The sequence below is a fragment of the Chaetodon auriga genome, chromosome 15, assembly GCF_051107435.1.
Source record: "Chaetodon auriga isolate fChaAug3 chromosome 15, fChaAug3.hap1, whole genome shotgun sequence".
NCBI classification, from domain to species: domain Eukaryota; kingdom Metazoa; phylum Chordata; class Actinopteri; order Chaetodontiformes; family Chaetodontidae; genus Chaetodon; species Chaetodon auriga.
In genome coordinates this window covers 24,641,747-24,658,490 of record NC_135088.1, presented here as the reverse complement: position 1 = coordinate 24,658,490, position 16,744 = coordinate 24,641,747, and the positions used below count along the sequence as shown (strand labels likewise).

General features: G+C 44.1%; 1 protein-coding gene and 1 pseudogene across 1 annotated transcript in view; one reads left to right on the top strand and one right to left on the bottom strand.

Annotated features, from left to right (window-relative positions):
- The first annotated feature begins 270 nt into the window (after positions 1–270).
- LOC143333133 (uncharacterized) lies at positions 271–2,187 on the top strand (annotated as a pseudogene).
- Positions 2,188–9,311: 7,124 nt separating this feature from the next.
- sim2 (SIM bHLH transcription factor 2) overlaps positions 9,312–16,744 on the bottom strand; it is a 40,512-nt gene continuing 33,079 nt past the window's right edge. The window contains exon 11 of the mRNA XM_076751138.1: positions 9,312–10,027. Coding sequence (XP_076607253.1) covers positions 9,312–10,027 — 716 coding nt within the window. The remainder of the gene's footprint in view (positions 10,028–16,744) is intronic.

The window sequence follows — 16,744 nt, the reverse complement described above, 5'->3', positions numbered from 1 at the left end:
TGATGTTCAGCTAGCCCTGACCGAAACCTGGATCCATCCAGAAAACACAGCCACACCGGCTGCGCTTTCAGCTGACTTTACTCTCTCCCACACACCTCATCCTGATGGACGGGGAGGTGGCACAGGCACACTCATTTCCAAAAACTGGAAATTCATCAAGCGCACTCCTCTAAGCAACTGCTCTTCATTCGAATATCATGCAAACATGGTTACTACTCCCACTAAGCTGTATATATTGGTGGTATATTGCCCACCTGGGCAACTGGGGACATGCTACTCTCAACCATTCCTGAAGATGGCACCCCACTGATTGTCATGGGTGACATTAATATCCATCTTAACAAACCCCATGTGGTCAACTTCCTTTCACTGCTGTCCTCATTTGACCTAAAACAGGCCTCCACCACTCCCACACACAAAGCGGGCAATACTCTTGACTTAATTGCTATGCGAAACTGCTGCACGGCTAAGCTACTCACCCCACTACATGTATCAGACCACTATTTTATCGTATTCTCTGTGTCCTTACCAGAGCATCCTCAAGCTCCACCACAAATGGTCTCCTTCAGACGAAACCTCCGGTTCCTCACACCGGCTCAACTCTCCGATGAGGTCTCGGCAACCATGCCTCCTCACAGTGTTTTCTCCTCACTATCTGTGAATGAAGCAACAGATACACTCTGCTCTTCACTAGCCGCCTCTCTAAACAATCTATGCCCACTCTCAACCAAACCTGCTCGTAAAACCACTACCAGTCCATGGCTCACTGGTGTCATCAGAGAGCAACGGACGGTGCTCAGAGCAGCCGAGAAAAAATGGAGCAAAACCAGAGACCCCTCTGACCTCAGTGACTATCAGACTCTCCTGTCTGCATCCTCCTCCCACCTGAAAAGTGCCAAGTCCACTTTATTATCAGGAGAAAATCAGTAGTGCCAAAGACGCTCAGAAACTATTCTCTGCTTTTAACTCACTACTCAACCCTCCACTGCCTCCACCCTCAACTGCGCTCATAGCAGATCACTTTGGGTCCTTCTTCACTGATAAGGTTTTGACCATCAGCAACCAGTTCTCTGAGCCTGACCAACTCAGTATGAAACCACCAGCTAACAGAACCTCACTTCTCTTTTTCCTTTCCAAGACTCTTGAGCGCACAGTCTTTAATCAGGTCTCTGAATTTCTTTCTGAGAACAACCTGCACGACCCCAGCCAATCCAGTTTTAAATGCAGACACTCTACGGAGACCATGCTCTTATCTGTAGTGGAAACACTATGATCATCAAGGGCTACTGGACACTCCTCTGTTCTACTATTGCTCAACCTATCGGCTGCCTTTGACACAGTTAACCACCAAATCCTCCTTTCCTCACTCGCTGAGCTTAGTTTCTCAGAATCTGCTCTCCACTGGTTTGAGTCCTACCTCTCAGGGAGATCCTTTGCAGTATCTTGGAGGACTGCACTTGGTGCAGTCATCCACTCACATGGCCTCTGATACCATTCATATGCTGACGATACCCAGCTCCTCCTTCCGTTTCCAGAAAATGACCCCACGGTCTCGGCTCAGATATCGGTATCTTTATCCATGCCGATATCTCGGCACCAGCTAACTTTCAAAGAGCATGTGGCCTCTATTGCTTGGTCATGCAGATTCGTCCCGTACAACATCAGGAAGATCTACCTACCTACCTGTCTGAGAATGCAACACAACTCCTAGTACAAATGCTGGTACTATCACGCCTCGACTATTGTAATTCCTTACTGGCAGGGCTCCCAGCAAGCTCGCTAAAAACTTAGCAGATGATACAGAATGCGGCGGCTTGTCTGGTATTTAACCAGCCCAAGCCAACGCATGTCACTCCGCTGTTCATATCCCTCCACAGGCTCCCAGTTGTTGTCCGCATCAAGTATAAGTCCTTGATGCTTGCATACATAATTGCCACCAAAACCACTCCGACCTGCCTGAACTCCCTCATTCAGGTTTATGCTCCCTCCCGCTCACTACGCTTTGCCCAGGAACGGCGCCTGGTGCTACCACCTCCAAAAAGCCCTAAGTCTCTGGCTAGACTCTTTTCTTCCTTGGTTCCCAGGTAGTGGAACGAGTTACCAAACTCCATTTGTTCTGCAGAGTCCCTTACAATCTTTAGAAAAAGACTAAAGACCAAGCTCTTAACTGAACACCTTGTTCTTTAAAAATATATAATGAAAAAAAAAAACCTCTATCAACTCTATGCACTTTTTGCACTACTTCATAGCATTGTCTTGTAGCACCTATGTCCAGTTGGAACAGAAATTTGCGTTAGGGCACTTATCCTTGTTGTTCTCTCCCATCTAGAACCATGCTTGTGTTGTATGAAAATCTCACATGTACGTTGCTTTGGATAAAAGCGTCTGCCAAATGATAAATTGTAATTGTAATCGTAAGTCTGCATGTAGACACAGACAATCTGCTAACTGATTGGATGACTGAATACAGGCGCTAAGAAAAACTGGTGGGAAACTGAACAATGACCGGAAGGAAACCATACAGAAATGCACGAGAAACACCTCAAAATAAAACAAGAAATTCAGTCAAGCACAGTCCATGCACGACATCACACATTTTTCCTGGCAGTTCATCCTGTTTAGCATCTTTTAGGACAGTAACGACTTGAGAATGGTCTTTTTCATCACTGTGACTGCATCTCCACAGACTAACACACTGGCTTGCATTTTACTTGAGCAAAAAATTTTAAAAAATCATCATTTGTCCTTTTCACTTGGAAAGCATGACACTCTGCATATCAGCCATTCTGTGTGTGCTGCACTCAGGGACTGCTCGGAAGAATGTGTTAGTTTATCTTCTAAGTGCTTCAAAGGCAACTGGACTTGCTTGTGGTTCTAGAAGATGTTTCATCTCTCATCCAAGAGGCTACTTCAGGATTAACTGACTGGTGGGGAGTCCCAGTGAGAATCAAAGAGCAAATATTGATCTGTGTGCGTAGGTTTTCTGTATACTTCAATGTTGAGGCTCCTGTCATCTTCAATGTGCACTGCACAATCGATCCATAATGATGAATCAAAGTGTTGGAGAACCTGAGACCTGTAACTGACCTTTGTCCCTTGCATTCCTTCAGGAGAGCTGGAGACGAAAGACATTTCAACTACAAAGGGTTACCTATCAGTTAAACTCTTTTTATGGAGATGCCAATTCTTTCTTCCTGCTCCACACCAGATGAAAGCGTTAAAACCGTCAGGATGGAGAATAAACAGGTCTCAGGTGTATGACACATCTACTAAAAATAAGAGTACAAAATATAACAAGAGTGTCGGGGGGGTTCTGGGCCTTGTTGATAAGGCTGACAGCAGGTGGGAAAAAACTGTTCTTGTGGCGTGAGGTTTTGGTCCTGATGGATCGCAGCCTCCTGCCAGAGGGGAGTGTCTCAAAGAGTTTGTGTCTGGGGTGAGAGGGATCAGCCACAATCTTTTCTGCACGCCTCAGGGTCCTGGAGGCGTACAGGTCCTGGAGAAATGGGAGATTGCAGCCAATCACCTTCTCTGCAGACCGAATGACACGCTGCAGTCTGCCCTTGTCCTTGGCAGTGGCAGCAGCGTACCAGATGGTGATGGAGGAGGTGAGGATGGACTCAATGATGGCTGTGTAGAAGTGCACCATCATCGTCTTTGGCAGGCTGAATTTCTTCAGTTGCCTTAGGAAGTACATCCTCGGCTGTGCTTTCTTGATGAGGGAGCTGATGTTCGGCTCCCACTTGAGGTCCTCGGAGATGATAATTCCCAGTAAGCGGAAAGACTCCATAGTGTCAATAGTGGAGTCACAGAGGGTGATGGGGGCAGGTGAGGCTGAGTTCTTCCTGTTGTCCACAACCATCTCCACTGTCTTTAGAGCGTTGAGCTCCAGGTTGTTCTGGTTGCACCAGGTCACCAGATGGTCAACCTCCCACCTGTAGGCGGTCGCCATCAGAGATGAGTCCGATGAGGGTGGTGTCGTCTGCATACTTCAGGACTTGTGTACAGGGAGAAGAGCAGAGGAGAAAGAACGCAGGCCTGGGGGGATCCAGTGCTGATGGTCTTTGCGTCGGAGATGTGTTTCCCCAGCTTCACGCACTGTTTCCTGTCAGGAAGTCTGTAATCCACCTGCAAATGGAGTCAGACACGCTCAGCTGGGAGAGCTTCTCCTGAAGAAGAGTTGGGATGATGGTGTTGAAGGCAGAGCTGAAATCCACAAACAGGATCCTAGCGTAGGTTCCTGCGGAGTCCAGGTGCTGGAGGATGAATCAGAATCAGATGCCTTTATTAGTCTCCCGAAGGAGAAATTCCATGAAGTGGAGGGCCAAGTTGACTGCATCGTCTACAGACCTGTTGGCTCTGTAGGCAAACTGTAGTGGGTCCAGGAGAGGGTCAGTGATGTCTTTGAGGTGTGAGAGCACAAGGCGCTCAAAGGACTTCATGACCACAGAGGTCAGGGCGACGGGTCTGAAGTCGTTAAGGCCTGTGGTCCTTGGCCATCCAGAGACTAGTAGCGGTTAGGTTTCAGATACATGAGACAATTATAATTAGTAATGCTTAATTTGCCAAATATAATCCGCCTTTCCTTGTTCCTTTTTTCTATTAGTTAGCTGTACTATTAGTTATCATATAAGTTAGTAGTAGTATTGAAGAATGTTGCCATCAATCAATGAAATGTATCTGATGCATGTGTATTGGTGTCAACATAGATCTAAACCAGTGACGTGCAGTGAGGTTCATGACTGGTGAGGCACTGACTCTTCTGGAGTTGGATGTAAAAATATATGAACCCAAAATAGGACCAACCTGAAGTGTCCAATATTGCCTCTCAACATCGGCACCGGTTCAACTGGTTTGCCCCAGTGGACTGCAGCACAGATTGGAGTCACAAGCGACAGCCTGGGTTTTGGGACAGACCACCATTGGAGCGCTGCTGGCACAGAAGTAGGCATTTTCCATGCTGCATTGAAATAAGAGTTGGTGTCGTAGGCTATAACAATCTCAGTTTTCATTGGACTCACTTAGTCATTAATTCAAGAAATTAACACGTCCTAATTTTTCTTCAAAACTACTTCTCACTATTGTCAAACTCATTCCTTTTGTTATTTTACTATAGCTTCTTCATCCAGTTGTTTGTGTTAGATCATATAATCCACATTATTTGTCTTGTCAGTCATTATTCATATCCATTCTCATCATTGTGTCAGATAAATAATACTTCTCATGTAAGTCACTGTCTGACAGTGTCCTTTTGAGCTGGAAATAGACAATCACTGTATTGAGAGCTTACACTTCAGATGATGAGACTGATCTACCATTAATTCATTAATTATTATTAAATCAGCATTAAAAGAAAAGAAGAAAAGCTGAGGAAGCTTGGTGCCCCTTTTTATATTCATTCATTCATCTTCTATACCCGCGTATCCCTTTCGGGGTTGCGGGGGGCTGGAGCCTATCCCAGCTAGCAATGGGCGAGAGGTGGGGTACACCCTGAACCGGTCGCCAGCCGATCGCAGGGCAACATAGACAGACGCCCATTCACACTCACACCTACGGACAATTTAGGGAGTGCCCGGAGAGAACCCACGCATGCACAGGAAGAACATGCAAACTTCACACAGAAAGGCCCTGCCCGACCCGGGGATCGAACCAGCGACCTCCTTGCTGTGAGGCACGTGCACTACCTGCTGCGCCACCGTGCCGAACCTTTTTATATTGATGAGTGCAAACATTAAACACAAAGTTTAGCGACCTAATTCCCCTACACAAGCCAAGTTGCCTTTGGGGGCACTTAGAATTACCATGGACCTGGATGAATGAGAATCTTCACAAACAATGAGTTAGTCTACTATTTTATATTATGTTCTTTATTGCTGAAAAAAGTAATTGCTTTTTTGTATTTATGAATTGCCTCATGGGTTGGATCAAATGGTCCAGAAAATTAACAATATTATGATCCAACAGTGCCCCCCCCCCCCTTTGACATTGTCTCCTTTGACTGCTTCTTTCTTCCCTGGTTGAAATCTCATTAATTAACAACACTTTCACTAATATTAGGTTGGGATCCTACTTTACCTGTGAACCACAGATTAAAAAATGACAGCTTGAGTTTATCTGTTGGGTAGATTTTATTTATCAAAAATGCTAACAAAGCAGCACAGTAAACAACAAGCAGAAACGTGGGGCCATTTTTACCTTGGACTGCTTTGAGGGCCTTCGAGGAAACCACCCTCTGCTGTTGTATGTAAATGTACTTGGCTTGCAAGTGGCCTGCTTTTGTGATATTCTCCTGCTAACTTTGAGGCAGATTTGTGATGACAAGTGAGTGCTGCTGTTTCCTATGACTGCTGCAGAGGAAATCAGAGCCGCTGTGACACAACCTCCTGGACCTCCTTGAATGTTGCAACCAAGGCACCCACATCCACATTTTTTATATAGAGCTCTGTATATATAATGTTGCTTCCTTTGAATTCCTCCAAAAGAGACGCTCACTGCCTCTGAACCATTTTGGTTCTGCTATGTCATGGACTGAGATGACTAATTAAGTTTAAAGGGCAAGTTAATACATATCTAGGATTGACTTTGAGTGGATTCATATCACATCAAGCCACTTATTTTAATTATTTGCTTCAATTAATTAAATTTATTTTCTTTAATAGGAGCAATATGCTGATTTGTTACAGATCAAGCTTCATCTTATTTTAAATTTACACCTAACAATTTAAAAATGTAATTTCTTGTAATTTGGGTACAAGTTACCTTTAATTTCATACTTTATAAGGAAGCAGAATAAGGGCACTCTGTGATCACTGCAAGTAAAATTAGTATAGATATGATCCAGTCCAGCAATTCATAGATAACTGGATATACATAGGTAGTAAACCGCTACCAGACCCTGAATAAAGTTACAATTCAATTATACAGCAATTATTGTACAGTAAGTTAACAGTTCTCGTAGTTCAGACTAACCACCTCTGCATCTCTGCCCATGGTACACTGAGCAGTAGTCAGTGTCCCCTGTGTCCCCTGAGGCCATAATACCATTTCCAATATCCATATGCCAACTCAGTCACAGAGTTTAGTGTAATGGACTTTTCAGCCTTTAGGGCCTGCTAGCTTACATTATACCAAAAACTTCCAAGACTGAGTATGTTAGTATGTAATTGACTTCAGCTGTGCAATGTAATATCAAATAGAGCATTTAAAGAAGAAAATTGTTTCTTGTTAAAAAAATTTTCATTTTCAAGAGGTGTTGTACTGGAAGGTTGTGTTTGCTCATGCTGTTGCGGCATCTTTAATTTTCAAAAACTTCTGTAAAATAGATCAAATTTTTGAGAGATTTTCCAGTTTATGGATTTATGCTTGCCATTGCTATGAAACATTACTTTTCATTCAAAAATTATTTTCACGGCGGCACGGTGGCGCAGCAGGTAGCGCGCGTGCCTCACAGCAAAAAGGTCGCCGGTTCGATCCCTGGGCCTTTCTGTGTGAAGTTTGTATGTTCTTGCCGTGCATGCATGGGTTCTCTCCGGGCATTCCGGTTTCCTCCCACAGACCAAAAACATGCTCATTAGGGTAATTGGTGACTCTAAATTGTCCTTTGGTGTGAGTGTGAACGTGAATGGTTGTCTGTCTGTATATGTTGCCCTGCAATCGACTGGCGACCGGTTCAGGGTGTACCCCGCCTCTCGCCTGTTGACAGCTGGGATCGGCTCCAGCCCCCCCGCAACCAAGAAAGGTATAGTTGGGTATAGAAGATGAATGAATTATTTTCACCTTAAAACATTGCAAACTCACATTGTCATGAAAAATTTGTTTTGTTTTCTAAATAAAGACTGATGTTGTCTGACCCAATACAGGCTGTCTGATATCCTCACATGCTTCTACATGTTTAAAGTTGAATGGTCTTTTTTTCTTTCTTTTCTTTTCCTTTCTTTTCTTTTCTTTTCCTTCCTTCTTTCCCTTTTTCTTTTCTTTTCTTTTTTTTTTTTTGCTTTGGAAGGTTCCTAACTGAGTTAAATGGCCTGGAAGTAAGTGGCAGCCATGATAAGAGCTGTTTCTCTAAATGCTAAAGAAAGGTGCTTCAGTGCTTCCTTTTGTATCTCCTTTGTTACAGGATACACTGGACCATCCTTTGTGAAAGGGAAGAAGATAATTCTGTCCCAGAATTCCTTGTGACAGCAACATCTGAGGCAACACAGCATTCAGCTGTTCACAACAACAAAAGATCAATATGTCACATTACACATCCACAGCCTGTATCAGTCATAATTACTCCAAAGCACAATCAAGTCAGTGTTTAAAGGTGCTTACTGAGTTGTGGCTTTTAAACTATTATATGCATAGCCTCATAATGAGATCAGAATCAACATCATAAACTTAACAGAGAAGTCTGCCTTTCAAGAAACATGTAACAATGGAGAAAGATGTTTTCAGTCAGATGATATTTTTAATTCAACATGGTTGATCAGTAATGTAATGATATGTACAGTCATAGATTTGTAGGCCTAACACTTAATGCTTGTATAAATTTAACAATTATTTTCATACAAACGTTCTAATTAGAGAACATTTACACTATGCTCAGACGGCAAACTTAAACATGAACACACCGTAAAGCAACAGCAACTGTCATAGGGGGTACTGCAGCCCCCCTACTTCTGGCATCCATACCTATATTCCTTTTTTAATTTCAATTCCAACTTTGGGAATAAAGTAATATTTTTCATTGTCCATATTTATATAGCCTATATGGAACAACACAACACACCATCTAGCATAATTATCTAGCCTTGTGTGAGTAGTCAGATTCTCTTAGCATTGAGGTTGTCTTTTCTAAGTTCTTTGAATTCTCCTTCATATCTCTCCTTGACCTCATGACATTTTCCATCAAGGTTAAAGAAAAGTGTTCAGGAAAAGACATAGGATGCAATTTTTTTCACTATTAGACTGCACCCCGAGTTAGAAAAGGCATTTCCATGTATGGAATTAAAATGTTACACATATGCTTTTGTCTTTGAGTACAAATTGAGGTTCAAATCAAAGATAATGTTTCAACCCTTAGTTAGGGTTTGGGTTGAATAATAATAAAAAGAAAAGCTAATAAAACTTTCACAAAATCTGTATATGTTCAGGTTGATACTTTATATTAAGGACAACATGCGAGAAAAAGCTGTAATGTCCTATTGCATGTCAAACTATCCCGCAGACATAAAATATTAAATAAAAAAAAGAACAGAAATTACCCTGACTGGAATTTGTTAAAGAGTCAGGTTATGGTTTAGGAGTCTCCTGAGCTTCTGTCTTGGAGCTTACCTCTCATTTGTGATAATGACGGATGTGCCGATGTAATGTGGTATCTCTCTATGGCTCTTAGGGGATGAACTGGACCTGGTGCTCTGACTGTTGCAGCTGTAAGAGGCCATCTCTTGATTGTGGTAACTGTGGCTGTCTGTTATATGGCTCAGTGTGGTAAAAGGCTGGGTTTTAATAGAACCATGTTTGCTCAAGACTTTATGAAATTTCAAAGACATGTATGGAGTTTGGACTGGAAGTCTCACCCCATACCCCATGCCAGTCACCATTCTCATATCCTCCTCAGCAGACCTGGCCTGCAGCTCCACAGCAGCCCTACACTGCTGGTGGCCATCAGAAGATTGTGGATATCCTGCAGCTGGATAGATATAGGGAACATCCATTATATCTAACTTCCTCCTCTGCTCCAGCATCATCTGCACAGGGAGAGGCTGGCCCATGCTGTGCAGCAAGTCACCCTGCTCACCTTTACTCAGTACCAGGCCACTGAGCAAAGGGCAGTCCAGGACCTGGTCACCTTGAAGTCCCTCAGCAACTCTTGTATTATGCTGGTCATCCTGGCTTAAAGGCTTACTGTCCTTGGTAGTATGAGGAAGTGTGTAATGCTCATAGGGTTCTTCCTTCAGCCTGCTGTTAGAACTTGGGTTTCTGCTGCCAGAACAATGCTGGTACATCTCATCATGGTACCTATGGTCAGCTGCAAGCACGTGGCCTGATAAGGAAGATAAAAGAGAGAGGAAGCAGCAGTTGAAACATTCAGTTCTCAGTAAAGTATTTAAAATTTTAGAATGTCACGAGGTGTGTTAATGAATATGGTGGAAAACAACTCTGGTATGTCCATTACGCAAAGGCAGTGAGACTTGTGACCTAAGCATCTACTGGCCTCTGTCTGTCCTTCTAAAATCCTAGAGTCTGTGGTCAATTCCTGACTGCATGCATTCCTGGAGAACATATAATGGAGAAATAATATCCTTCAGACAGAGCAGTCACACTGAAGACCTGTTCATAGTGCAATAAGTGCTGAAAATGTCGTGAATTAAATTAACTCACATAATAAAAAAAGCTCTTTTTAGATTTCTCCAAGGTTTTTGACACCATTGATCATAACACTAATCGTCATTAAAGCTGCAGTAGGTAACTTGTATAAAAGTAATTTTTTTAGTCAGATTTGCTAAAACTGTCCCTATGCCCAGACAGCAGTACAGTGAAGCAAGTAATCTGTGAAAAAAATCGGCTCCATTGGTCCCACCTACTGCTCCTACTACAATTTGCAAGAATCCACCACACCCAACACAAAACAACCAATCAGACCCAGAAGAGTGTCTGAGGGAGTGTCTGACATCTGTCAATCACTACTGACACACGCTGTGAACCGCCCTCTCCCTCCGCTCATGCTGCTGGCTGCTGCTCAGTTAAACAGCCCCGTGAGCAGTGTCAGGAGGCTACTGAAAGCTATGGCAGAGCAACAGCCATCCGCAAAGGAGAAACTGCCCATACCGCCACTGCCAACAACAGCATATACGGCTAAGACAACAAATAATCATAAAGCTAATATGGTGATTGTAACAGTAACGCTCTGCAGCGGCTACAGTATGTTAGGGACTGTGATGTAGCAGCTGGGCAGAGTTAGCTTGTTTCTGATACTAAGGCTAACATTACCGGTTGTCACGGCAGCCGCGCAGACGCCGCAGAGAGGAGGGGCTTAGAGGCAGGCATGAGTGCAGCGGAGAGGGAGGGGGAGTGACGTGGAACTTGTGTTGGTTAAAATTTTCAGGCTAAGTCTGCTCTCTTCTCAATCTTACGTACTGCAGCTTTAAATGCACTGCTTTCCTTGGATTTTGACTCTGATAGAGTTGTCTGATAGAGTTGTTGCTCTCCAAAATGGCTGATAGATGATCAAAAGAATAGGACCACATATTGTTTGTGTATTTTAACTAAGCAATGCAATGTCTTGTATGTCATAACAGACAAGACAAGATATGATAAGATAGACCTTTATTTATCCCAAGGGAAATTGTTGTGCAGCAGCTGTGGTATAAAGTAGGAACAAAGCAAATATATCGGATGCAAATATAAAAGCATCAATAAACACTTAAAAATCTGTACAATGGCAAGAATATAAACAAGGTTAACAGTAAGATTGCTTCTTCTGAGTTTCATGTACATATGTATGAGAAGTGACATATAGTATAACTATGTATGTACAACATCAAGTCTCAAGTACAAGTAAGTGTATATAGTGTTTGCTTGACATCTAACTAAGAATACTCAAATATTGGAAAATATTGGCATTAAATGAATGCTCTGCACGATATCAACATGGGAAAACGTACAGTGCTTTCTGGTCTTTTCCACAGTAACATCACATACCTTGAATCATCGTGAGATGTGCAATATGTGCACTGATGCCTCCAAGGTACCACTGCTACCATGACATTGCTCCCTCAAAGACATAGTCTCACATCATTTTCATTACACAACTTTAGCACTCAACCAACAATAAATCATTTTCTTCTTTTTCTTTTTGTCCTTTAACAGGCAGCCCATCTCCTTCTTTTCTGTCACTGTCCTTCTTCCTTACCAGGAAGAATTTCCTCAAAAGTCTGTGCTTGTGTGATCATTGTTGTTTCAGCCCCAGGCTGTCAGGACTGGCAGTATCCTCCTGCCTGTTTACTTGTGTTTGTCTTGTTCCTCCTCCTTTGTGTTTCTTGTGTGTCCTTGTCCTTCCCTGAGCTGAACTGGACGTGGTTCACCTGCTCTCCGCTGCCAGCCCACCTGCCCACCTGAGGTTGATCAAGTAATCAAAACTCATAATATATAAACCCCTGTACTTTACTCCAGTCTTTGTCAGATTGTCAGTTATCCCATGTAGTATGTTGTCTTGGCTCTTGTTCTGCTCTTGATAGTCTGTTCCATGCTTTGTGCTCCTGACCTCACATCTGTGTTTTGTCTCCTCTGCCTAGAAACCTCGGAGCCATTCTTCACCTGGATTCCCTGCCCTAAGTCAGCCAAACTCCCTGCCTCATCTCTCTGATAAGCCTGTCTTCCACGGTCTCCCTGCTTCTTCTCCCTGATCTTCCTTCATCTGCGATTCCTTGTTGTTTGCCCAAGCTCCAGCTAACTTCACGTTCTGAACGCTGATACTGTAATAATATACTACTTGCACTGATTTCTGTCTACCATTCTGCTTCTGGGTCCTATGAGCTCACACATTATGACAGAATGAGCTCACCAAATAGACCTAGAAGTTTTGTGACAAGAATCAGTGGTGCAGAATACCATTTCCAACTACGGCAAACTCCTGGGACAGCACGACCAGATCCTCAAGATACTCTACAAAGAAAATCAAGTCAAAACAAACTGGGTAACACAGTTAGCTACACAGATGGAACAATTAATCACCCAATGTTCCCAGCTCCACCCATTCAAGAGTCTTATGCCCTGGATCCAGCCCGCTTCTCCAGTGATCTTGGCAAGTGTTGATGCTTCGTTCTGCAGTGCTACCTGGTATTCAGCCAATGGTCACTCACATTCTGCTTAGATACAAACAAGGTACATTATGTTGTGGGATTACTGTGGGGTTGGGCAATAGATTGGGCAAAGGCTTTTCTGGCCAACTGGTCCACTTCCTAACTAACATATGAACAGTTTGTATGGAACCTAACAATTGTGTTTGATCACCCAGACCACATGGGGACAGCATCCAACTGGTTGGTGATACTGAAACACGCCTCACATACTGTGGCAGACTTCTCCATGGAGTTCCCCACTCTTGCAGATGACTCCCAGTGGAATGAGGGTGCCCTTCGCAGCGCTTTTTTGTAATGCTCTGTCTCATGAAATTAAGGATAAGTTAGCCATCTACAATGAAGAACCAAACTTGGACTCTGATCTCCACAGCTATCAGGCTGGATGCCCATTTAAGAGAATGTCATTGGGGAAGGGTGGACCATCCCAACTCAGCAAGTGCCGGTCAGGTCACATCTACTCTACTCTAGACTTAGCACTCCCCCTACCTCGCATCAACCTTATGACTGTGCCATAGACATTCTCACAAGTGCACCCTTACCATCTCACATGTTGTTCAGTTTATCTCATCCCGAAAGAGAGGCAATGGAAAATACATCTACGAGAGTTTGGCTGTTGGCATTGTCCATCCGCCACTGGGTTTCATGAATCCATGTACAGTGCAAATGGCTCTTCCCCAGTTGATGCTGGTTTCTTCTTCATGGGTAAAAACGACTGTTACTCAGTTCATAGTCAAGATGTACACTGAGACATTGGGGTTAGCACACTTCTTTCTCAACACACTGAATCAGATGGGAAACTCCACCCATGCGCCTTCTTCTCACGCCATCTGTATTCCACAGAGAGCAACTATGACATGGGAAACAGGGAGCTGCTGGTGGTTAAACTGACATTGGAGGAAATCTGTCTTACATTCACACCGCTAAATGTCTCAACTTTTGCCAGCATGGTTGGTGTTTTTTGATAGGTTTAACTTCACACTTACATTTATTTTCCATACCTGTTAAGTCTGACACTCTGACAGACTCTTCCAACAGTCCTGAGACCATCTTGCCCTCCTCCTGCCTGGTTGGAGATTGAAACCTAGAGGAAGCTCTGCACTCTTAACCCAACCCAGGTAATGGTCCTCCTAACCACACCTTTGTTCCTGAAGTGGTCTGATAGCAAGTGGTCCACGCTGCTTGCTGTCACCCTGGCACAAACTGATGTTGTCTTTTCTCAAGAGAATGTATTGGTGACCCACAATGGACTCAGACACCCAGGGATATGTCCAAACCTGTTCGGTGTGTGCACAGAGTAAAGCCTCACACTGTCCTACTGTCCTTACCTTCCCAAGGTAATATGGCTATATTAAGCCTTATTGACCAATTCAGTAAAGCCGCTCACCTTGTGGCTCTTCCCAAGCTCCCCTTGCCATGGAGACTGCTTGGATCCTAGATGATCAAGTCTTCCTTCTTCCATGCCCAATGAGAGCGTGCTAATCAAGAACTTGAAGCTGCACTTTGCCGTGTTATGTTCACAAATCCCTCTCTCTGGACTTCATAGCTTCCCTGGATCAAATACTTGCATAACTCTGTGACCAGCACAACAACCAGGCTGTCCCCATTGAAGGCATCATTGAGCGGATACTGACCACCTCTGTTTCCCAGTCAGGGAGATTGCTGTCCCATCAGTACAACACCTATGCCATTGTCGCCGGGTGTGGAAGAACAGTGTTGCATCTCTATGCTACGTGGATCTGAACAAGAAACATGCCGAGAATCATCGGATCCCTGCTCTAGCATACCACCCAGGTCAGAAAGTTTGGCTTGCTTCAAAAAAATATCCCATTCAAAACTGACTCAGAAAGAAAGAAAAGAAAAGCCTTGCCCCTGAAGTTGACACTGTCATTAGCCCATCAGCAGTTAAACCAAAACTACCTCGATCCCTGAGAGTGCATCCTCCCTGTCTCTCAGCTTAAACCAACTTTGTCTACCCTCTATGTTTCTGCTTGAAAACTGCACCTGATTTCCTCCTTGTTTGGCCAGTTAGGGTCTAAGTTCTCAGACAGGATGGGGAAAGTTGTCAAAATTTTCTGACCCTATATATCATCAGAGCCAGGAGGGGATCACCCTGTAAAGGTAGCAAAGGGGATTCTCCCTTTGCTACCTTTACAGCCTATCCATTACTCTGGGCATAAAGCAGACTAGATGTTAGATGAATTAAGCATCTTTTTTGCTGTACTGGCTGAACTACCATACTGTGCAAAGGTGGCTGTTAGCTCTTCTATGATCTGGCTACTGGTTGCGTTGGGTAGGTGCAGGATCTCTAAATACCAAGAGTAGTGGTCTGACACTACCAGATGGTACTGCCTTTTCTACTCGCACAGGTATATACATTTTGCCATCATCTGGAAGGCAATAAAATTGACATTAGTGGCTCTTAAAGCATCAGGGACTTCTTTCTATATTTGAGCATACCTGGTCTCCATGCCCCTGAGTCTCTGGAAGCGGTAAGCCACAGGTTTCCAGTCCTCACCATGCTGTTGCAGCATGACCTCTTCAAAGCTGTAACTGCTAACCAACACCACAGTCGGCCTGGTAGCATCATAGAAGGAGATGCAAAGACACAGAGTCTCAGTATGTGGAAAGAAGTCTGCTGTTCAGGACCCAACAGCCATTCTACCTTCACCTTCAGCAGTTTGTAGACTGGTTGTTCTGCTGTATGGAGCTCTGGGATGTATTTGGCTGAATACAAGCCCAATTCCAAAAAAGTTGGAACGCGTTATAAAGCATAAAGATTCAAGATTCAAGATTCAAGATTGCTTTTATTGTCATTGAGCATGGCCATGTCAATGAAATTTGCATTGCAACCCCCGTGTAGAAAGAAAAGATAATAAATTAAGATAAAATAAAATAATAAGATGAACTCACATCTAGATAAAATAAATTCACAAGATAAAATAAACTCACAGGATAAGATAAACTCACAGATAAAATAAACTCACAAGATAAAATAGACTCACAGGACATAAAAAGTCAGCATTTAAAACGTATATACAATATACATAAAATGCAATAGTACTGTGTGTATACTTAAATGTTAAGTACACAGAAGGTGCAAGTGAAGGTGGTCGCAGTGTGCAAAAAGAAGTGTCCTCTCAGTCTCTCCCTCCAATAGGTGGGAGTGACTGTGTGTGGCTATGTGGGGGGGAATGTGTGTTTGGCAGCGGGGGAGGGGGTGTGGGTGTGAGGCGGCGGGGGAAGGGGTATGTGTGTGTGTAGATGTGTGTGTGTGACTGCAGGGGGGGGGTGAGTGTGTGGGTGTTGCTGCGGGGTGGTGAGGTGTGTGTGAGGTGCTGCAGGGGGTGATTCCTCTGACAGCTCTGGGGAAGAAGCTGTCCCTCAGTCTGTTGGTGGTTGTTCTTATGTTCCTGTACCGCTTTCCTGATGGAAGTGGTACAAACAGTCTGTGGCCCGGGTGGCTGGGGTCCGTGGTGATGGATCTTGCCCTCTTCTTGACCCGGCCTGCATATATAGAGTCCAGGTCAGGAAGGGGGCAGCCCACATGCCTTGTGCAGTTTTTACCACCCGTGCCAGTTGTTTCCTCTCCTGTGCCGTGCAGCTGCCATACCACACTGTCACACTGAGGCAGAGGATACTCTCGATCGTGGCCCTGTAAAAGTTCACGAGCAGCCGAGAGGAAAGTCCAGCCCGTTTCAGTTTCCTGAGGAAGAAAAGCCTTTGTTGTGCCTTCTTCAACAGGTGGGAGGTGTTCATAGACCAGGAAAGGTCAGATGTAATGTGGAGGCCCAGGAACTTGATGTTGTCCACACGCTCCACCACTTCTCCGTCCATGAGGAGGGAGGCGTGATCCGTCTTGCTGGACCTCCTAAAGTCCACAATGACCTCCTTGGTCTTCC